This window comes from Lissotriton helveticus, chromosome 10, assembly GCF_964261635.1.
Source record: "Lissotriton helveticus chromosome 10, aLisHel1.1, whole genome shotgun sequence".
NCBI classification, from domain to species: domain Eukaryota; kingdom Metazoa; phylum Chordata; class Amphibia; order Caudata; family Salamandridae; genus Lissotriton; species Lissotriton helveticus.
In genome coordinates this window covers 1,098,419,270-1,098,443,012 of record NC_136071.1, presented here as the reverse complement: position 1 = coordinate 1,098,443,012, position 23,743 = coordinate 1,098,419,270, and the positions used below count along the sequence as shown (strand labels likewise).

The following is a 23,743-nucleotide window of genomic DNA, read 5'->3' as shown; positions in this document are numbered from 1 at the left end:
TCCCTAAAGGCCTTAGCAGCCCACATCACTATATCTTCAGAGGGCTTATAGCTACACCTGCAATAGATCAAGGGATTGGACAGACAAACCACATTTCATTGGTGAGCTCAAAACACTCTGTACCCTATCACACTAGATGCCCTATTGTGCAGCTTAAAACTAAAGCCAGGCCACTCAAGAGCCTCAAATGACAGGATGCTCTCAAGTAGACCATTTGTATGATTTATTTTATTTTGTGGGACTGTATATAATATTTAACCCTGAAACAAAGACTGTAATTATACATTACTTCCACCCATGTTTGTGCAATACCCAACACCCCCTTAATTTATCCATAGCAGTGTGATGTCATGCAGGCTCCTTTACTCCTCTTAGAGTTTCATCTGTTCTTTATCTCCACTGTCTCTAAGTTTCTACATGGTTTCCAATTATTAAGTCGGGCGGTGAAAACTCCGCTCCGCTCGCGGAGTGTGCAGAGTTTTCCTCACTCTGCTTTACCCGAAGCTCGCGGCGTTCCCAAAAACTTTTTTTGAGTAGCAACGTTTTTTCCTCGCTCTGGCTCGTCAACGTCAGGTTGGCGAGCATGAGCGAGGAAAATCCAACTCCCGGTGAGATTTTTCTTCATTTACACTCGTCAGCATCAAGTTGGCGAGCGTGAGCGAGGGAAATCAACCTCCCAGCAAGATTTCTCAACGCGAGCGGTCGGATTTCTAAATGCAGGTGGTTGTGTATGCTCGCGACCACTCACGTTGAGAAACCGTCTGTTCGTTTTGAGAAAGCTGCTGCTCGAGTAAGCACCCACTTGTATTGTGCATGGTGCCGCTCATGATAATTTCACAGCGCAGACAAACACCCAGTTCTGAAAATTACCGCACACTGCGTTTTTCTAACGGACTCCGCCGCTTGCAGAGCTTCGTGTAGCACAGTGGAGTTTTTTTTGCACTTCGTGGAGTTCTGAATAGCGGAACTCCACCCAGGCTTACTAATTATTCAAATTTCCACCTCCACCCACCCAAGCAATCCCACTGGTCAGAACACCTACGGTCTTCACTCTTCTAAGTCACAAAGGACTTCCCTGAATCATCTAAGGACCCCCATCACACCTCAGCTATTGGCTTTGGGCTCACGCATCAAACATTACCACTCTGTTGGCCGACTGAGTGTCCTTCCAGCCTTAAATGTGTTACCCCTTCCTCTAACCCATGTTTACCTCCTGGTGGCATGTAGCACTTTCCAAAACCCATACATAAAATTAAAATAAATAAAATGCCTTGCATATTTGTCTGTTAGCATTGCCCACCCTCCTGTGAAGAGTCATTTTGGCTAAAGTGAACTTGATGTACCTTACACTGCTACAGAGCATCCTGGCAGCGATGACACTAACATTAAAGTATCAAGTAACTATCCCAGGAGAAACTACAGAGAAGCGGACTGTGATGTCAGCCCCTAGCAGTGAGGTGACCCACAATAAGGCTGAAACATCCTCAGCACACACCCCCCTCAACCCCAGTGTGACTGGATGAATGAACAACCAATCAGATGAGAAGCTGATCCTGGTTTATAGCTGGCCTGAAATTTAATTACAATGATCCGATTGGGACAAATTTCTTTCAAAGTCTGGTTTGAGATGCTCCCAATATATCTGAGCACACACCCACTCCTCTAACTGGGATACACCAATTTTTATTGGCCTCTGGTGAAATGTATATGAGATGATGGATCTCATGATGTATAGGAAGTTGTGGATCCGGGTTGCCTTCATCCTATACCTCTGGGTCACTGATATCATGATTAAAGCCGCCGACGACATCAGAGTCATCAGAGACCATGGAGGAACAGCAGTGCTTGTACTGCTGGACCTATCCGCGGCTCCCATCTTGATCGACCGTGTCGGAAAGATGGGAATCCAACTGGGAGCAAAGAACTTACTTGCCTCTTTTTTATCTGGCAGGACTCAGGCAGTCACACTAGGACCATTTCAATCGATCGAGCTGTCTCTACCTTGTGGGGTCCCCCAAGGCTCATCCCTAAGTCTGACACTTTTTAACATTTATGTGTCGGACCTAGCTAGAGTCATCAAGCAATATGGGATGGGCCTTACCTCCTACGCAGATGACACCCAGTTAGTTCTCGCCATCAATAACGATGGAGAAGAGGTGGCGGAACGCTTCCAGGAAGGCATGCTGGCGATTGGAGATTGGATGTCCTCCAGCTGCCTTAAACTTAACACCGAGAAGACTGAGGTTGTCATCTTCGGGAAACTCTCCCCACGTTGGTCTCCTGTCTGGTGACCGTCAGCCTTTGGAACTCTGCCCAACCCCGTCCCAAAGGTTAGGAATCTAGGAGTTGTATTCGATGAAAATCTCAATTTTTCCGCTCATGCCAATCAAATAGCGGCAACAGCTTTTCATAAGCTAAAACTCATTAAAAAAATCATTCCGTTCCTACCTGACAGTGCAGGTAAAACCCTGGTAAGCACATTTGTACTACAGTAGCGGGCGGCAGTAGGTGTTTCTGTAGGGCAGTGACATGGGCAGGGGGAGGGGCAGGGTGGGGGTAGTAATGTATGGATTACGGAGTTTTACAGGTAAGTAAACATTTAAATAAATAAAACTAATTTCGTTGCGCGCACTGCATCGCATTTTGTGATGCAGTGAGCGCAACGAAATTCGTTTTATTTATTTAAATGTTTACTTACCTGTAAAACTCCGTAATCCATACATTACTACTCCCCACCCTGCCCCTCCCCAGGGCCACGTCACCACCCTACAGAAACACCTACTGCCGACCGCTACTGTTGTACTATCATCACTCGATTATTGCAATGGCTTGTTTGCCAATGCACAAACTCGGGTGGTTAACAAAATGCAATCCGTACAAAATACTGCGGCAAGAGTGCTTTCCAGAACCCCTAAATTTAAACCAATTGCCCAAACCATTTGTAATTTTCATTGGTTAACGATTAAAAACCGAATAAAATTCAAGACGCTCTGTATTGTGTTCAAAGCATTACATAATATAGGTCCACAGTTTCTCAGGAACCAGCTAATACCTTACGTCCTCCAAGACAACTGAGATCTGGGACTTTGCACCAATTAACTGTTCCCCGCACTAAAACAGTTTCCTGGGGAGACAGAGGGTTCCCTGTCACGGCAGCCCGACTTTGGAATTCTCTTCCTCTGTCAATCAGGTTAAGTCCCACTCTTTTTTCTTTTCGTAAAAGTTTAAAGACCTGGCTGTTTAACCAGTAACCCACTCCGGGAACCAATATCAGGAGAGTCATGAATTGAGCTTTCAGCGCCGAGACGCCCATGGGCATTCGTTCGCGCTCTATAAATCTCAAAAATAAATAAATAAATAAATAAATGATGGCTTAATTATAATCAGCTTGTTTGCCTACAGCCAGTGAAAGGAGACATATTTATGGTGCATACAACCATCACCGGAGCCAGGGGAATTTCCTCAGCAACATTTCCGGGCTGGGAAAGTTATTAGCCTCCCCTGTGTTTAACCAGGACAGTATTATAGGCTACTAATTAGAGTACTGTGAATTTTAATGAGTAATTTGAATCCCCAAACTAAATGTTGACACAACAGAAGCTGAGAACTAGCGTCGAGGTGTTCAGACTGCTGTGCAAAGGTTTTACTAAAATATCTCAGTGGCTTTTGTGTTTTCCACCAGAACATGGTATTAGAGCATTAGGCGGGAATATTGTTTGACTCTGACCAGTGTTCAGCCAGCCCAATCCGGTCTTGAATGAGTAATATTGAGTCACATAGGTTTTGGAAGTTGGAACATAGATATAAACTATTTCACACTTGGAAAGTGACCAGCTGCGATGAGTTTACCAGTCTCCACCTCATTCTTTGGTCTTGAATCTTGCACTGGACTGCCATCTGGGGCCGCATTACACCTGCGCAGTCGCAGCTGGTGCAGGTAAGCGCAGTGGGGCGGTAGGGTGGGGTCAGGACATGGACGGGAGTCAACATAAGACGGAATAGGGAAAATAAAAGAGGCGCAAGGTAAGTGGTTTCATTTTTTATTTTACATTCCCTATTCCATTGTATGTTGACAAAAAGGTGCGCCCGGGGCAATGAAGCAAAATGCCACATTATGGGGAATGCGCTGCGCACCAGGGCAGCCGCAAACTCGTGCTGCACTTGGGGCAGCGCATTCATGTGAAACACAGAGCAGCTGCTTTAAAACTGCTCTGTGTTTCACTGTGCAGGCGGCAACCGGTCTGCACTTTTAAAGGGGAATAGAGATCCCCTTGCAGGCGGGTGCAATCAAAGGGGATGTCTGGGGGGTCCATAGTTTGCCCCTTGCAGACGGCACCTTCCTTCACAAAAACAATCACAAAAGGCTTTTTCCTTTTTCTATGTGTGCTTCAGAATGCAGCACACATAGAAAAAGAAAAAACGAGCAGAAATAAAGATATTTCTCCTTATTGTGACTCCCTTATGCCTCCACTGAGGAGGCGTACGTTTTCGGCACAGCCTCACATTTATGATTTCTCATAAATCTGGGAAAGTGTCAAAATGGAATGGATGTTGCTGGGAACGCCCCCGTCAACATCCATTGCACGCCCCTTTAATACAGAAAATTGCATTAAAAGGGACAATATTTACGAGGCAGCATTAAGCCAAAAAAAGTGGCTTAGTGCTGCCTTGTAATACGGAGCAGGCTCTTGCGCTACGGAATGTCACAAAATGTGACGTTCCGACAGCGCAAGGGGCCTCATCCATGAGGCCCTAGATGTGTATTCTTACCTAAATAAATGGTGATCATTTTATCGAACTCAGAACGATCAAGGATTGAGAGCATCCACCAGGATATGATGCATTGTTGCACTGAGCCACCAGAAGTTCCTGAAATTGACAAAGACCCATTAGTAATTGATGAAGATACGGTGGATGATTGCTCATAATAACTGAATAGAGGGGGTGATTCATAGCAACATGCTAGGTTGGACACTGAGTATACAGCATCAAGATAGGCCTAGCTTGGTTGAAAATTATTGCAAAATGCTAAAACAACTCTTAGTCACCATCAACCACTCCTATTTAGTGCTTAATTTGAACTGGTTATTTCCAGAGCGCGGTAGTACTTAATTGTCTGCACCGGCTCTAGTGTTAGACAACCACATGGTGACGCTGTCTATCAAATTTTGAGAAAAGAATAACAGTGTTTAAAAAGTCAATATACATTAAAAATCAATAAAACCTATCACTCACACCATTATTATTGCTATGGGTGGCCTGGAACAGATTGAATTGTCACAGGAGTGCGTTGGTTTGTACTTGTGATGGTTCTGTGATTGGCAGCGCTAGTTTTAGCAATGGATGGTGCAGGTTGCAGTGGCCTCCCAAGAAGAGCCCTGGCACTCAATTTTTTTTTCTTCTTCAAATTAAGCACTCTTCTATTGTAAGGCAAACCTAGAAAACATTAGTGATGTATTAAAAACAAATACATAAAGGAATTGGAAGGCCAGGTATTTTTTTGCTATTAGTACTAAAAATCAGAAACTACTCTGGACAATTATTTCATTTGAAAATAGCTGAACTGTCTACTTAACAGAGAAACATATACAAGAGTGTCCTTTATAGGAACATATTTAAGATCAATAGAACTTGCTTGGCACACTCACACAGCAATTGGCACAGCTGCACAACCCTTCCATGGTGAAGGAATACAGCTGGAAGCCTCCTCTATCTATCAGGTTGTATATGCCCATTGTTACCAAACACAAGGTAAGACTTCTGATGTACATATTGTGGCTAAAATAGCATTTACAAAAGTATCTCTCTATGGGGTGTAGATTTTCCATTAACTCCACTGCAGCATTATTTCTGTGAATGAAATCAAGGACATAGTATTTTTGTTAGACAATATTTAGGACATGGTATGCTGATACCAGACCTTCGGTGCAGTTCTGGACGAAACCCAAGAAGATCTTTTCTACAATCACCCAAAACATGCAACCTGTGTATGTTCAACAATAGTTGAAAATTGTCCTTCATAGACACGCTGGGGGTTGTAGTGGAGACCTAATAAAATGCAAATATGGTCCCTACCCTGGCATTTATCCCTTTATCCTCTTCATTGTTACACCTGCTAAATCTCTGTTGAGAAGCACCGAGAACTGGCTGCGGAGCACCTTTATTCGGACTGGCCTGCAGACACGATTTCATAAAGGTCTTGAGATTCTTTGTCCAAACACCTGCACTGACACTCCTAGAGATGACATATGGTTTGCTATAGGCTCTCTTTTTATCGATTTATTTGATTGTGCTAATCAGTCGCCCTATTGTGAGGCCATTAGATCTCAGGTTATGGCTGATTCATTGAGACAAGTGGGGGCTCTTAGACACTTTTGTACGAGCGAGGTGCTCCAACAAGGTAGAACTAACTGGTAGTTTCCAATGGTCCAGGGAGTTTGCTAAGATTGTTTAGTTCCACCTACACTGTTTTATATTTTTATTAATGGTGTAGTGTTGTCCCTACATCAAATTGTGATAATATCCTTATTCTGCTTGATGCAGATGATGTAGCCTTACATCAGGATCCCCTGTAGGCCTGCAATTCATACTTATTGTGTCTACTGAAAAACTAAGGGTCTGAAGTCCAACACTGCTTTGCTGACAATATACTTCCCCAAAGATGAGGCTTCTTTTTGATGGATCTCCCATCCAAAAGGGGTCTTTCTTTGACTCTCTAGGTACAGGATCAGAGAAGAAGATGGGGAATCCTGCCCAGCTCTGAGACCACACTGAATATGATCCCTAAGGAATGAGGTACACTTTGGTGGTCACGGAGTCCGAGCCCGGCTTGAGGTCTAGCTACCATGCATATCTTCATTAGGATGTAGGTCTCAAATTTTATTTTAATGGCTGCCGCTGGTTTGTGAGTCAAGAAAATTACTTTCTGGAATGGCCTTTATTAGAGGTGTTGGGAGTTAGATATGTCGAGTGAGTATCTTTTTCTGTTTGTTTCCAAACTTTCAAATGTTAGAAACTATCTGGGCTTTTCTTTCCTCCCCTCTTTGGAGTCTACTGAAACACTCTGGGGTTAGAAAGTCTTGGATCTACACAGAAATGATAAACAGTAAGCGTGGGATGGTGATTATATATAGGTATTGCCATTGATTAGATCCCGATGCCATAAAGAAGTCTAGGTAATAAACAATTCGGCAGATTTATATAGATTATATAGATTATAAAATTTTACCGGAGAGGATACCATTTTATAATCATTCTATATTCATTAGATTCAGACTAGGAAATCCTCCTCTTTTTACTAATATTTGAAGTGACTCCAGTGCTTAATTTGTAAAAGAAAGAGTGCAGGTGCTCAGAGCGCTGCTCCAAAGCCCGCAGCCGGAGCTATTAAACGATGGCACATCTAATACAAAGGATGGTAGTCTTAAATTCACCTCTGGCCTTTTTAAACTTCTCTCAGACCCTCCCTGTCCTCTTATCTCACTATTGCAGGTCACTTCTTTCTCCTGTTGTGACGGTTTTGTCCTCTTTCTCATCCTTAGTCTTCCCCGACTGTGTGTTTTTCCTCAGAGTCCCCAAAAATAAGTGCTGGTGGCCCCCACCGGCAACCACCGGCTCAAATTAAGCACTGAGTGGCTCCAACCACATCACTGGTAGATATTTATTCAGTTTACCTTGAAGAGAGACTGTACTACCTTTTCTTTTAGGAAACCTGGGATAAGTGACTTATTACCTTCTTTATTTATAAATATGTTATCTCTCAAGTCTGTAGTAACACACAAGACTAAAACAAGAACTTTATTTATAAAACACAGCTCGGGCGCCTTTAGTAGTTTTCGCTCTGTCATATGTTTTAGGAAATGCCTAGCGCATGACGTTGAAAAATTCAGCTCTGCACGTACAGTGTCTTTTTTGGGGGATAATGTATTTTATGTCGCAAGTATACAATTGACAATGGCATTAAGATTATAGTATACAACTGTAAAACAGGTAAACAATTAATTTTTAAATCTCACATCATTAAAAAAGAGAAGCAACAAAATCTTTCTAGTTCATACTCCAACTCAATAACCATATAGAGTAAGTCAATAATAACAACTTACCCGGCTTCACCCACCCCCGCCCACTGCTTTGGACGTCGATCTACAAAAAGAGCGGGACAGCCAATAGTGAAGCTTATTCTGGTCTCCGCTCTGAATGAGCTACGCCCCCTCAACCCACCACTCTTTTAGAAACTGAGATCCAGGACCCTCAACGTACTATGTGCCAACTCATATCACAACTTTTCATTAGCTAAAACAACCTACTGTTTACAGTGTAACACGTGTACTTGTAAAGCACACACATTCCCCCCTTGCCCCCCCCCCCACTTGGGGAACCTTGGCACTGAATACAGGCATTTATTAACAGTCAACGGTACTCATTTTATCAACTTCAGAAGGGTGAAAGGCTGAGTGCAATCACCTAGATTTGATGAACCTGTGGCCAAGAGCCCAAACCCAGGTATTTGTAGTGGGTGCTTTAGTCCACCAAGCCGCCAGACCCGGCTTGTTGTACCATCTTATGAAAGACGGCTGCTCCACCTGTATCCAAACCATTGTTATTCATTGCTTCCCAGCCATGAACATGTGGCTCATCTTTGGTGGGTGGGGTGTGTGTGTGTGTGTGCGCATGTGTGTGTGTGTGGGTATGTGTGTGATATCACAATTTCTTGGTTATCTAAAAGTACATATTACCTGGGTAATGTTAAATCCAGGACATAGAACACCACAGTGGCACTATCTTTTCATACCCTGTTTTATCAATTTATGGCCTTCTCCCTTGCCTTGCTTGCTGCAAGGTCACAGACGAGGCTTATTTCATACCTCTGCTGATTACACACAAGGACACCTTCCTCTTTCAGGACCCTGGGTTACTGATGTGAAGGCTGTAAATGCTACCTTTGACCTAAGAAAAGAGTGACTGCTTTCAAACTGGATGGCTTTGATTGACCGCACAACAGGGAACATGTTGGTATATTCCAGACATTCATTAACAGATCTGGACACAAAGAACTAATATAATTCAGCCCACAAGCACAGATATTTTTAGGCGTAGAGACAGCTTTAGTTGTTGAAAACTATTGTGTGCAAGACCAACACTTTGCAGTGGGCTTTGGGTCAGCCCTTTGCATATCATTGGTTTGCTTTTTTGTCAATGTCATTTGTTTTCTTGCCTTACCTTCTTATTGTGTTTGCCCCTCCCTCGAGCATTGCTTCATTACTATCCTTTTGACTGAATGACGTGTATTCTTCCACTGTTTACATTTTGGGAACTACTTTTTTTCTTATGCTTTTAGAATTCCCTGAAGGTGCATGTCTTTTCTTGATCTCTCTCCGTCTGTTCTCTTCCCACTGTGCTGTTTTAACAGTTAATTTGAAGTTGTTTTCTGTTTTCTAGTTAGGTGCTTCCTTGTAAGCAGTGTTTGATTTCAGGAGGGATTTCAACTTGCATGATTGAGTGTCACTAATGCATTCATCTGGGCTTTTAACTTTTTTTCTGCCTCTGTAATTTCTGCCCAGCCTGTAGTTTATGTCTTCTCTTCCTGTGCCGAGCACCTCTGTTTGCTGCAAGATGTGCTGTAAATCCATTCATGCACAATGTTTTCTCTCTCTCTCTCAACGCTGGACTGATGAGAGCTGGCCACCTCCTCCTTCAGTGCCCTTTATTTTAACTCAATGTGGCTGGTGCTATTGCCTGCCCCATGTTATATTGGCCCTTGCAGCATGCAAGTGTATTTCTACAGTGGTTCACTTCAGTGCAAGGTTCATTTCACTTCCTGCTGTAATTACTCTTTGAAGTTCTCTGTTCCAGTAACTCATAAACTCATAAACTATTTTCTGGAGATGCCACGCTCAGTGCCCTAAAACAATTGTGTGTTTTTGCAAATGTGTGACCGTAGGCAAAAACATATTGCAGCTGTGCTTTGTGTGAAAGTTTAAGCATAATTTGATGTTGTTTAGCAGCAGACAGTCTTGAATTACCAGAAATTAGGTAACAAACTTCAAAAATGTTTGGAAAAAAGGGCCCCAAAAATATAACTTGCCCAGGGTCCCCACATTTCTTAAGAGGACTCTGGATGCCAGCAGAGCTATGGATGGGGACTTCCATCTACCTTGTAGGTCCCAGTGAGCTACTAAGCCTGCAATCTGGTATACTGGACTGGGCTGGCAGAGTTTGACTCAAGGAGGCTAGCAAAAGAGTGAACAAGCTGTCAGGCCCCCACTCTCACAGTCATAGGCCCTCATTATGATCGACCTGGTAAAAGGAGCTGCTGCTACCACATCTTGGGGTGGGGAATGGAGCAAGTGGGTCTGAAGTGCTGTCCATACCCTGGGCATAGAAGTAAAACAACCCCAGTAGAGTTTCTTTTGGCCTTCCTGGGTGTCGACATGGATACCCGAAGAGGAGTTTCATGGCTGGCGAGGTTCTTCCCACTCCCCCCTACTCCGCCCCATCACCTCCGCTGGTGTTTAGAAAATAGTAATTTAGCTTTGCAGGGTGCCCTTCAACATCCTGGCGGCTTTTAAATTATGCAAAGTAAAGTTATTCAAAGGGAAATCTCCATAATTAAGTATGTATGCCAGATTCAGAAGGTAGACTGCTCCGCAGCCGAAAGTATCGTCCTGCAACAATCATCCAAGTATGGCCGCCACGCAGTATATCGCAGCAGTATATTGGTTACTTCTGCATCTTAAGCATTGTAATTTGAAAATTAATATTCAGAACAGCCCTGAAGAAGTTGGTTGGAAAGAATTTGTTCAACGCCGAAACACGTGTTGGCTAGTATTTCTCTGAAGGAGCCTGTGAACCATGGACTCTGATGATGCTTAAATCTTTTGTGAGAAATAAAACCTCTTGAAGACTACCGCATACAAGATATTCAACCTTTTCTGACTACATTAGCTGTGAAGATTCTCAGCTTTGGAGTGTACCCTTGTGTAGTGGTTGGGGGTTTATTTATATTACATGAACATTGTCTTCCTTCGGGAACATTGGTGGCATCTCCTCTCCCTTTAGCACCCTTTGCTTTTCAATTGTATATATTGATTGTGATCAATTATTTTGGAAACAACTGTAAAATGTGGGTTAGTGTGCGCTGACATTACCCAGCCAACAATTTTTTTTTAAAAGAGTTTTATATAGCGCGAACTAAACCCGAGACATCAGGTATCAGATCGCTTTACATGAGCACCAGTTTCGTTACATAGGACACATTAATTTTTTTGTTAGGCACGGGCAGATTAAGTGATTTGCCCAGAATCACAGGATGTTGAGCGTAGTTGCCGAGACTTGAACCTGGTTCCCCAGCTTCGAGGTCGACCGCTCTAACCGTAAGGTTATATCCTCTCCCCAATATTGATATATACTTTATTCATGGTATCAGGGTAGCACTTTCGGACTGTGGCTCAAGCACGCCAAGGTTCCTGTTATTGATTTCATTGGACAACAGAGCGTTGGCCAATGGAGTGTATGCAGAGTGTGACCTCAGCACCACTGCATTTGTATCAGACTTGAGGGTGGGTGGGTTCAGGACCGGCCCTAAATCGGATTGACCGGGACAGCGCCCTGGGCGGAAAGAACATTTGGTGTTTGTGGTGGGGGCGGTGGTCATTGCGGTGTGAGGGCAGGAGGTGGGAGGAGGGCAGGGGGTTGATGGGGTGCTAATAATTACAATAACACCTTTGGTGCTCATGACGAGCTCAGCTCGTCATAACTGCAGCCGAACGCCCAGGCGGGGATAATTCCCCTCCTATGCGGTGCATTCCATTAAGTGGGCGGAGTCGTTACGAGCTCAGCTCCACTGTGCTGCATGATGAGCTGAGCTCGTCACGAGCACCGCAGCGCCTCGCGCGGCCCCACAGCCCCGTGGCGAAGGGGTTATGGGCCAATTACAAAGTATTTAACTGGACCGAATTGAGACCAATTGGGATCAACTGCTGATCAAATTGGGAGCTGCTGTTTGCATGATATTAAGTCGGGCAGCTCCCTGCTGCGCCCCTCGGAATATTGGCGCCCCGGACCTGGGCCCAGCTTGCCCATGCGTAAGGCTGAACCTGGATGTATGCACCCTCTTCGCCAGTGTGCGCACCCTCTTCGTCATTGCCAAGGGCTCCACCAGTTTCAAGGTGGTCCCTCCCGGGTCCCGGCACTAAAATAATTTCTTGAGATGTTTCTGGGCAGCAAGCAAGCGCTCCCACCTGGGGGGCGAATCCCAGCTACTGCAAACGCAGTGGGCATGTTTATGTAGGCTTCTGAACCACTGGGATACTTGCGCCTGCGTTTCCTTCCAGGGCAGGAGCAGGGAAGCAGCAGAAAGCAAAGCTCCCGCCAGCCCACACGTTTTCACACCGCCAGCAGCACGCGGCGAGCAAAGCCTTTTATCTCAGCCCCGTGACGACGCTGGGAAGCCTGGCTTTGCGAGATTAGGAGCTGGGTTCCACAGTTTCGACAGTTTGTGGTTAGCTGCGGGGAGGTGGGCGCGCTGGTCAGATATCTGCGCCGAGGCAGAGGGGCTCCAAGGAAAGCGGCCATTTCCGGATCAGAGAGTGACATGCAAATGAGCTAAGGCCATTACCACGACGTGCAACTCAGCAAATTGCGCATTTTAAAAGCTATTTTTGTGAAATAGAGCTGAAAAAATGATAACAATAGTGCATCGGTCCTGTTTTTGAGAAGCGTGATGAAGCCAACGTCCTTTTACTTTTGAAACATACCTTCCATTAGAAAAAGCTCTCTTCCATTGGAAGGGCCTTGCGTTTCGTACACAACATCACTTGTCGTGGCACTAGAAAGCAGTTTTGGCAGTGACACTCTCACCAATTTGCCAGGCTGGTGCCCCTGTGTTGCTGCACCACCCACCACTGGCAAGCCACTGCGCCTTCAAGCGTTGCCATGAGATGCCTATGAAGCGCAAACTGCGCATCCCACCTCCATTGCACGTGACGCAGTTGGAAAAGAAAGTGTCTCACCACTACTGCTAAACCCTTCCATTACTGGTACACCCCCCATCCTTAAATACTGCGACTACCAGAAACACCTCCTTGAACATTGCTATGTACTGGAGCAACACTGCACAGAGACAGAGCGCCTACTGTGCTATAGACGATGTGGCCAAGGAGTTGTCAACGTAAACAGACAACTTGCCAGCCAGAACCTCGCTTCTCCTGGAAGGGTAGTGATGGGACGTAACAAAAACAGAAAGACCATTGGTGTAGCAACATCATCTGCATCATTTCATCACCTCACATGGCTTTATGTTATCGCCATGGAAACAGCATCTTCCGCATTGCAGCATCTCCCAGAGTGTTAAGCTATGGTACATGCACTATAGAAGCACAATCTCTTCTCTGGCATTGTGACACATCTGAGAAGACAGCCACGCGATCAGTGTAAGGGCTCTCACTGCAGAAACAACCAAGGCCCCTCCCAAGATTATATTGCAAAGTTGGTTCAATAACAATATGAACTTTTGAAGAACTAAGACTGTCTTTTGACGCTTTTCTTGTGTCTAGAATTGAAAGATAGCAAAATATGGTGCGTGACCTTTTAAACAAGTGGATTTAGGGCATGCTTAATCCATAAAAGAAAACCCTGTGGATTATCAGTCATATTTTTTTAATTAAACAATTAAGCTGGAACATTTCTTCCATCAAAGGCTGAAACTTGTCTTTGTATCACTTTACATTGCTCATGATATTTTTTCACTTAGTTGCTTTACACCCACATAAATAAAATCAGGATCAGAATTAAATATTACATTTTGTCATTGTATAAATTCATCAAATGCAGGGTATATGTTTCAGATCTGAGCGTACCCACTAATGAAATGTGTCTTTCAGATTCTGTTCAAGAGTAACTTATCCTTGTTTTGAATGACCCGAATTGAAAAATTGCTTGATAGGCAGGACAGTGGCAATGTACGAAAAGCCATATATTTTATAGACTTTTTGCTACTAGAATGCACCTATTTTTTTCAATAGACAGATATGGATGCATATATAAATATACCCAAAGTACTTTCCTTGCTTATCTTTGGATTTTGGTTTTATCTATAAAGTTATGTGTCTCTCCTGCCAGAGAATCTCTTTTTTTGTTAGAGAAGAATACAGCGGGTCATGTCAAATTACATTAACATATAAAAGTAGTATAAGTATTGTATGAGTGTTGCGAAGTGTGTGATAAGACCTGAATTCATCAAGTTTGAAAGGACAGGGCGAGCATGCAGTTTATCAAAAGTGAGACAAAAAGGTATGACTGATCTCCGATGAATATTCAGGGCAAATATTTCTCTCAGAGTTGTTTGAGAAGTGCCAATACGCTAGTGAATGTAGTTCTAGGTTTATAAGAATCTATTGTAAAGACTTCCATCCCAGCATATTGCATAAACATAGTCATACGGATAGAGAGGGTAGTTACTTGACAACATAGCTTTTGGCAATACAAAGACAGGAAATAAGAATTGTTATAAAAGATATACCCACCCGATAAGAGGAAATACCTTTGATGGAACCCAAAAGCAACAAGCTCCCTTGTGGTAATATAGGATGGCTCACTGGCAGGGAAAGCTCTGTCGAGTATAGGTATAATACACTAGATTCCACAAATATGTGAACTGTATTCGTACTTGTCTTCATTGCAAGGAAAATAACATGAATTGCCACTTTTCTCAATAAACCACAGATAAAGCTGTTTGATTTTACATTTTGAATCAAACTGGATAAGACATTCAATGATGTCATCTAAAGTAATATCCCAGGCATGATTTTTAGTAGATAATCACAAAGCTGCAAATACTTGTAAAACACAATTCAGGAATTACCACTACTAGACTTTAATTTAAGGAAAGAATATACCTGGTCATAAGTAATCACATGTCATAGATCAGAAAAACTATAGTACATACCTGTACCTTGTCATGAATATTGAATGTGTTTGAGGATATTAGGGTCAACACCTACTCTAATCAATGTGCACTGTAGATATGCAATTTTATCCTGTATTTCCATACTGAAGAGGTCTCTTTAACTTACTTATTGGTGCTTTTCTCCCCACAGCACTACCAGGGCCCAACCCACTGCACCAGTGAAATCCCACCCAATACTCGAACTTTGAAAAGACATAATCATGAACCAGGTTATGTTGGTTGCTCACACTTCAGGGAAATCACCCACCTCCCTTCTCTCTAAAAAGAAAAAAAACATGGTGACTTCTACCTACAAACCTCCTGGCAAGCTTCCTTATTCCTCGTAAATCATTCTGTTTTTCCTCACCCTACTCTGAAATAATTAGAATTAGTTATACCACTACTCATCATCAGCCCCCAGCAGAGACTGAAATGTGTATGTTACAATTTATTTTTAAATAGGTATTCTGTTCTACCAAATGTTGTAAAGTCCGTAAACATCTGATGTCCTTGTATGATGCCAGGCATCCAATAGTTCTTTGGCTTCTATTTCAGATGTGCCCTAATGTACTTGGCCATATATGAGAGCTAAATTTGTTGATTGGTAATTGACTCTGGCCCCATGATCCTGAAAAGGGAATAGATATTGTTTGTCATAAGCAGCATCATTGCTCAACTGTGCTGTGACGAAGTCAGATCTGACAAAGAATGTGAAGCTATGGGTGTTGAAGGCAGCAAGATCATATGTGGATTACCTGGCCAAGAAATTGCCTGTCACATAGTTTAGTATCTGATTGATTTGACTTTTGAAATGGAAAATTATAAGCTAGTTGTATCTGAAAAGCTAGATCCCACCCAGAGAGCAAGGGAAAGGCTGTCTGAAAGACTTGTCTCACAAAGCTACAAATGTCCTTGCCCTCTGCTCCTCATGTACACCTAAGATGCGCAGATTGCTGTGGCAAGAGTGATTTTGAAGATCCTTTTCCACTGAGCATCCATAAGGCGGTTAATATATGATTTCACCTCCTTGCTTAATAGAGACAGTGGGACTTAAATCACAGAACTTTGTTGTTCAATCTTTGTGATGGACATGGTGAGAAAACCAATAGCCTTAGTCGTCTTCGTGAACAAGCCCTGTAGTTTCACGTGTGCTGCTTGAAAAGCCAGATGATATTTACATCTGGAAACTTGCCCTCATTTCATTAGGAAGAACGTGGATGCCATCTTGAGCTGTCTTTAGTCTCATAACTTCCTGTTTTGAAAGAAAGGCATAAAAGGCTTTGAAAGACAGTTTCTTCCTGAGAAGAAACATTTAATGTTCCTTTAAGAAACATTTCTGGTATTTTGAGCTTTCAACAAGTCCGATATAGCCATCTCAGTCCGTTCTGCTCTCTCAGCTTTACCAGCTCAACATACTCCAATGTGCCAGCCTTCAGCATTTTCCTAGTGACGGAGTGGGGCTATTTTTTGAAGCTCAATCTCCTGGTAAAATCACCGAACAGAATCCCACACTGGTCGTAGGGACTTTGGTTGTCGACTTGAAGCATTGAGAGGGAGCTAACATCGGGAATGCTGTTCAAATACAGTGAAACTAGTGACTTCACAATTAGGGGTGGGCGGAATTTGCATATTAGCGCTACGCAAAGCTCCGCGAAACGGTAAAAAATCTTTGCGAGCATGCAGAAATTCCGCGAACCCGCGAAATTGCTTGTTCACGATGCTTTTTTCCTGTTTGTGAACGCTGTTTGCATGCTCGGGGGAAATATCTCGTGAACACGCATTTTGAGAACGCGAACAAGCAAAAAATTATGCGAAGCCATGGAACGTAGAATTACCCAAATTCCGCAAGGTCCGCGAGCGGAACGGAATTTACTGCCCAGGCCTATTCACAATAACAACAGAGAGGATAGTATTCAGTATAAAGGTTTATTTCCCAAATAATTGTCAAATCATCAATCAGCAAAATTGGCAGTGATTAAGAAAGTATATTAATACAGCCAGAATATGTACGTGGTCAAGTTTTCTAAATTTAAGTATTATGAAATACAAAATAGAAACAATCAATATGTAAAGAATGCAAAGTATCCAAAGGATGTGTTCCATAAAGAAACTCACTCTGTCTAATGTAAGAAATTATAGAAAGCTGGGTATTTCTAAAGAGTAAGGGAAGAAGGTACCAGCATTCTGCGAACCTCAGTAGAAGTTCAGAAGACATGAAAGGGTGTCTAGGATGAAGCTTTCGCCTGAGGGGAAAACCCAACAGAGAGAGCTGCTTTCTTCCAAGTCGGGGTAAAGGCTGCTCTAACTAATTATGGAACACTAATTAAAGGCACAATCGAAGGTTCCAGAACATCCATATCTTGCTCCCACAGTCCAAAACTAATCCCGTAGTGGCATTTGCCGGGAGCTGGTAAACTCCGTAAATTCACATCCTCGCACAATTAGGAACACCTCTGCTTGTCCTTGAGAGCAGCATTTTCCTAGTACTTTAGGTACAGGAGGCTCCCTTCACCATCATCTCTCCACATCTGCGGCCAGCTTTCTCTTCTGAGACCTCATTATCATTCTTATACATAACAATAATCCTTTTTCTAGCTAACAAGGAACTCAATAACACACCTGCAGAGGGAAGGAAAACAGCATGCTGGCAAACTTCAAAGGGTGCAATGCTCAGCCAAGGCTCAGCGGTAAGCGAAGCTAACTCGAGAATCAAAGCGGGAGCACATTATAGTATTATTAATCCTTAGCAATCGAACTATTATTATTAAAGTGTAAACATGCTCAGTAAATGTGGTTACATTGATTATCATTCAACTCAGTACAGCTACATATGATTTCTTAACATTCTCAGAAGTAATAACCACTACAATTCTCATTACAGTGGAACACGCAGAATAATGAAGTTAAACACACATCGGATACGAATTATACATAAATGCATATAGATGATAAATAGAAGGTGGAGCCTAACTTTGCGCTGCTTTGCTAGGGCTTTCATCACAGCGTCGTAGAACTGTCACTAGAGAAGAACCCTTCTCAGCTCCTAGATGTTCCATCCAACCAAGTTCTTCAAGCAGTTATCAACTACAAATGATGGCTGCAGCCGGATGCCAGATCAATTGAGTGCGAAAGAGTGAAGGCTCCAGTAGCGCTGAGATGTTCAGGCGAGTAAGTTACCCAGCAAGATGAAGCCTCCCGGCAGAATAGCCCAAACAAGGATTGCCATTTAGAGGCTGCGCCATCAGTAATGCCAAAGCAGAAGGAAAGCGAAGGGCACAGCATTTCATTAATTAAGATAACCCATAAAGTCGGTTAATCAGGACATCAGAGGAAAATTCTTGATGTAACAAATGGAAATTAAAGTGCAGGAATCTGCAAGTCACAGAAGTGGCCTGCACCCAGTCTATATATTGACTGAAAAAAAACCAAAGGTTAAAGTTAAAATTAGGTGAATATGTCAGTGACAGCATTAAGGTTTGAACTAAAACAAACACAGAAATTCACCAGTTATAGTAAGCAGAGCTATATATAACTTGCACCCCCACTATGCACTGCATATGACCTCACATATTACATCACTCATGACATGTTCTATGACAGCTTTTATGACATCACTGATGGCATCATCTAAGGAGTGTGCTAGCTTCTTATATAGTTTAAATAGTTTAAATAGTGGCAGGTAACTACAATATTACTGTTATACCTACTTTTGTACAGCCTGTGTCCAGCTAATTGGTGTAAGTGTTTACAAAATGCATGCATCTTAACCACTTCGACCCGGTGCTAATTGCCCCGACGTGCAGGAAAATTCCACACGTGCGTGGAATGGACGGCCCCCGACCGTCCACCGCACACGTCCACCATGACATCAGAGGGCCGGGGGCTGTCCGACGCATGGAAGAGGCTAATGCACCAGAAGTGTGTAGAGTTATTGAACAAGTTATAAATATTTGTGTTGAAGAGTAACTGTGTTTGCAGGTGACAGTTGATGACCTGTGCTCATTTAGTTACACACAAGTTTTTGGTACTACAGAAAAAGTTTTCAGCAGGGCAAAGAGTTTGCGTAGTACATACTAAGTATTGTAAGCATCCTTGAGTTATTAGATAGAATCGTCTCAGCATGACAATTTCTACTTAACGTACAAGACTGTGTACACCAGGTATTAACCTATGTAATTGGGCTTGTTTTGTATGCATGCGCCAGGTAGTATGATCTTTAGCACCTTCAGACCTTGGTCATTTTAAGTGACTAGTTCCTCTTTGAACAAGTTATGCATAGAGTGTATGCTGTTCTTAGTACACACATTTTAATACTCTGTGGGGTATTTCTCATGAGAGTTTCACTGTCTGCAAACAGTGAGGTACAGACTAAACTCTCTCCATAGAGTACCTAGTGCAACAGTACCCATTTTGCTACTTATATCCACTTTGTTTCTCAATGTAGGTTCAATGACTGTCAGTGGTTTGATACAGGTAAAGACTGACTGTACTAGGGCATTAGTTATGTAACAGGGCTTCAGTATCTGAAAGGAAGTTATTTTTCCCTAAACATTTGTATGCAGATTAAACACCATGTGCAGGATAGGTTGCCTTTTTATCTGTGGTCCACAGTCAACATGAACTCGGCTTCCCAGGAAGTGCATGGAATAGTGTCAATGTTGCACATAACACAAGCTTGACTACTTATGGGGGTTTATTGTGTGATAGTAGTAATGTTAAATGTTAAATGTCGTATACTTGTAAAGCGCACAGCTGCCCCAGCAAAGGGGCGTCCCGGCGCTGTATACCGCTGGGGAACCCGTCCTGGCTTTCCCTGTGGGATGGTCCCTACTGGGAATCCCCAAGGTGGTGCCAGGCATCCCCGGCGTTGATGGGGCCATTGTGGAGATTAGGCAAGCTAATGCCCAGAGTTGCCGAGTGTGATCCCTGGTTAGAGTAGGCACCAAGGCGAGAATTGTCAAGTCTGCTGACCCTGGTCCACAACCCTGCCGCGTCGGGAATTGAACCCTGGTCCCAGGCTGACTTCTGCTCCCCGGGTCTGCCGCCTCTAACCAGTGAGCCACACCACTCCACAATGATAAGTAATGATGCTTTATATTATTCTGAGCTACTTTGCACTTACTTTTATAGCTCTAATGCCATACCTTTTTATAGAGCAATGTGTACAAAAGAAGCTTGGATAATGTAATGAGTGATGTCATATTCATCAAGCAACAATGCATTTTCAGGCTTATAAAGCAAGGAAGCAAGGATCTCTGGTTAGTTCCCACATTTAGGGGGAGAGCAGTTTTTTACAGCGCACCCTAAAACACCAGCGACGCTATGAATCTGCTCACCTCAAATGTCTGTTTTTCTAGCAAAGTTTTTAGGCATAGGATAAGCACAGTACCATCCATGCTAGGCTGAAAAATGACAAAAGCTTTTTACCACTCCTGGTACAGTCCCACAGCTTTGTATTGGTAGCATACCATCCAAGCCAACCTGGAATGAATAAAAGCAACCCCTGACACGTGTTTCGCTCTCATTAGAGCTCTTCAGAGAGGTATAGCGTTGTCCCGACACAAGGGAGCACCCAGTATAAGTCAAAACAAAACCCTTTCAGGCATAGAGGGACACACAAATTATGCAAAAATGGCAGCAAGGAAATCTGGGTAGTTTGCACCTTCTTCATGCACTTTGTTCTCACAAATTATGTAATTTGAGATGTCATAAATGTTGTTATGAATTCAGTAATTTCACATGATAAAAGTGATATAATATAGAATGCTATAACCAGTGCATGGAGAAGGGCAAGTTCTAGTGAATGTGGTGTGTCGAGTTAAGTAACAACACTGGATACGGAGGTGCATGACTAATAGTTATGTAAAGGTCGGTACATAAATTATATATTTAAATTCAAACTATAACTTTAGAACTTCAAATGTTTGTATAGGTTAAGTTGGGTTTGTATAGAAAGAAGAAATACAGTTTTCTAAACTATAACTTAACCCTAACCTTTGACCTTTGTTTTTTTCATTGACTGAATTTTGGATTTTGATTCAATCTATACAGCTGTGTGTATCACCTTCCAGAGAAGGGGAATGTGTTTCAATCCTAATTAGGCATTCTAGGAGTCTTCATTAGAACTAAGGCATGTTTTTTTAAAGTCTTCTACGTTGAGAGGCACAGAGGAACCTCTGGGCCTCCGCGGAACCAGCTGACTTCTCAGCCAGCAGCATACTGGGTGGAGCAAAACCTTTCCTTTGCTCCAGGCGAGAGCAGCACTCTTCAGCACCCTCTTTTAACTCTCTCCTAAATGTACTTCTTGACATTTTCTTCACTTCACAACTCAAAAACAAACAACACACCCACTCACTTTTACGCACTACATTTTCTTTCAATTTCGCTTTGTCAATATTTAGAATACTGTGTACCCCCTTCACACACATTTACACACAATCACAATTGCAACTGGAATACGTGACCCTTACACTGTGACCTCTGAAGAGAGGCAAAGGATTGGATGACCATGTTGAACAACTTTTTTGACCCACTGACAGGCACTGTGAGATAGAAACTGACAATGACTTCAGACTCAACTGAGTCCAGAGCGCTCAGTCATGGTCTCGTATAAACGGGAAACAGCGTTTACAATGCTGTAATTGCATCGCGCTACCATTACAATTGTTACTACGCGATGCAATTACATCGCAAGTCATTACAACGACTTGCACTAGGGGTCGCTCAGGTATTGGAAATAAATTCCAACACCTTCCCTACTGATACGCAAACTGGAGTAGGAATAGTATTTAATACGATTCCTAGATCCAGTGCGCCCCCAAGTGCAAGTCGTTGTAATGACTTGCGATGTAAATACATTGCGTACTAACAACGCGGTCGTTGTAACGAATGCGTTGTTATAGTACATGATGTTTTAGCATTCGTTGTAGCATGCTATATTCCTTAAAAAACACCTGCAGGCAACCTAGTTCAAAGTATAAACTAAACAAGAGCAAAATTAAATGAAACAAACAAATACTGAACCACAACATTCTGGAAATATTTTACTTAATCTTGCATTCCCTAAAAGTGTTAAACATGTGAAATATAATCAGCAACTAAATGGACGACATAGATCACCTTAAAGTTGTTTTTTTAACATTCATTGTTTAGAAATCGATCAGAATTTTGGGGAGTAAGGACATTATGATAGTGCCCGATAGGGACTCGTTTCAATGTCTGTTTTGAATTACTACCTAGTCTGAGACCCGGACTGACGCGGCCCACTTAAACCCCTGGGGTGAATAGCCACTAAAGCTGGCCATCCCCCGCCCCATAAACATTTTACAATCTGCAAAGCTTGTGACATTTCCCACAAAATATGCGAAATTAAACTCAGTTTGCTTTAAATACACACCCTTGGCTGGAAACCCTTACTTTTTCAGATACATTCTAGACAGTCAAGGTCCAACAGACTCTGCCAGACCCAGAGACTGACAGATTCCACCTTTGACCTTTGTGTTGATTGAGAGCAAGGAGCTCCAACCCAGACCCCTGGGCACAAAAGAACTGACCTTGGTTTCAACAGCTACATTCCTTGCAAATCAGTGGAAGAGAATTGTAACGTGCAACGCCTCGAGTGCTGCCTGTTTGGGGTGTAATTGTAAGGTAGAGAAGAACCATAGTGCACGAGCTCTGCTGGTGTCAAAGTGCAGCGGCAGGAGGAAGCCGGGTGCAAAAAAACAGGCGAAGGGGAGCAGGTGCAGCCTGCTTTTCAGGCTGGGTGCGGATTCCGAAGGGAGTCTCGCAGGCAGCCATTGGGACAGGGGCCCGGGACGCCGCCGATGCAAGGGTGCGCCATTCTCACACACGAAGGCGAAGCTGCCAGTGCCACCTGAAGGCGTGTCGGGTCCTCGAGGGCTCGTGCGCGATGCCAGCCGAGAATAATATAACTCCCGCCAGCCCCGTTTATGCAGCTCAGCGTGGGGTCTAGACTGCTGACGTCCAATGGCGCCGGGGGCGCATCTCTCGCGCCACTCGGCCAGGTACGTAACCTAGGTAGAGGTTGCAGGTTTATGAGGAGGTCATTGTATGTCATCAGCAGACAACAGAATGCACTGTGGGACCTGTAGTGCGGTTAGGGCCAGCGCTAGACTAATGCCACGCCAGGAAGCTGCTTCAAGGCACTACCACGCGAGGGTCCCAGATTGCAAGAAATTACCTCAAAAATGGTCTTGCTCTTAGGGATCAGGCAGCGCTCAAACAGTAAAATATAATTTGATAAGGGACTCTGAAAAACTCATGCAACGGAGCGTAACCTGGTGACCAGGGCGCAAGTCCTAAAGAAAATAGTGGGGGGCTGAACAAGTGAGGCGCATGCAAAAGACATCATGGAACGTAACATCTTAGCACATGACGTCCCACCATGTGACATTCCAGTTCACAGGAAGTGATCGCAAATTAAGTGACATCAGATATTAAGACCTCACACACATTTTTAGCGGGCCTGTCCCGAGTACATTGAAGCGTCTCATGAAATTTAACAAATGAGAAAAAAATATGGCGCAACCCCGACACAAAATCTGGGTCTCAAATAATACATTTTTAAAAAAAAAACTCTGCTACAAAGAAATTGGCAACAAGGAGAAACATGGCAGTAGATCTCTTCTGGTTAATTGGCTCCAAAGTCTGCATTTTAAAATACCTTATGAGGTTAAGGCACCTGCAGGGATCCTTGTGTGCCTAGTAAAGCTCAGAGAATAATAATAATAATGGTAAGATAACTCTGGAGGTTAATGCTCTTGCTGGAGAGATCTGTGA

The 23,743-nt window shown here is 43.2% G+C and overlaps 2 protein-coding genes and 1 long non-coding RNA gene across 14 annotated transcripts in view; 1 reads left to right on the top strand and 2 right to left on the bottom strand.

Moving 5' to 3' along the window:
• LOC144785288 (uncharacterized) overlaps positions 1 to 23,743 on the bottom strand; it is an 850,769-nt gene that overhangs the window by 357,885 nt on the left and 469,141 nt on the right. The gene's annotated exons all lie outside the window — the stretch shown is intronic.
• DGKK (diacylglycerol kinase kappa) overlaps positions 1 to 23,743 on the top strand; it is a 556,369-nt gene that overhangs the window by 195,530 nt on the left and 337,096 nt on the right. Inside the window, exon 1 of one of the 12 annotated variants that reach the window (XM_078663840.1) lies at positions 22,693 to 22,968. The exons of 8 other annotated variants lie outside the window; for them this stretch is intronic. In XM_078663840.1, the coding sequence (XP_078519966.1) occupies positions 22,894 to 22,968 (75 nt within the window). In that variant the 5' untranslated portion in view covers positions 22,693 to 22,893. Of the gene's footprint in view, positions 1 to 22,692; positions 22,969 to 23,743 lie in introns of those variants that run through there. 3 more of the 12 variants (XR_013601702.1, XM_078663833.1, XM_078663834.1) reach the window with 3 other exon arrangements.
• On the bottom strand, positions 16,860 to 22,962 carry LOC144784797 (uncharacterized). Its single transcript, XR_013601703.1, has 2 exons — positions 22,498 to 22,962; positions 16,860 to 18,358 (listed from the first exon to the last, which is right to left on the bottom strand). It is a non-coding gene; the product is annotated as an uncharacterized LOC144784797 (long non-coding RNA).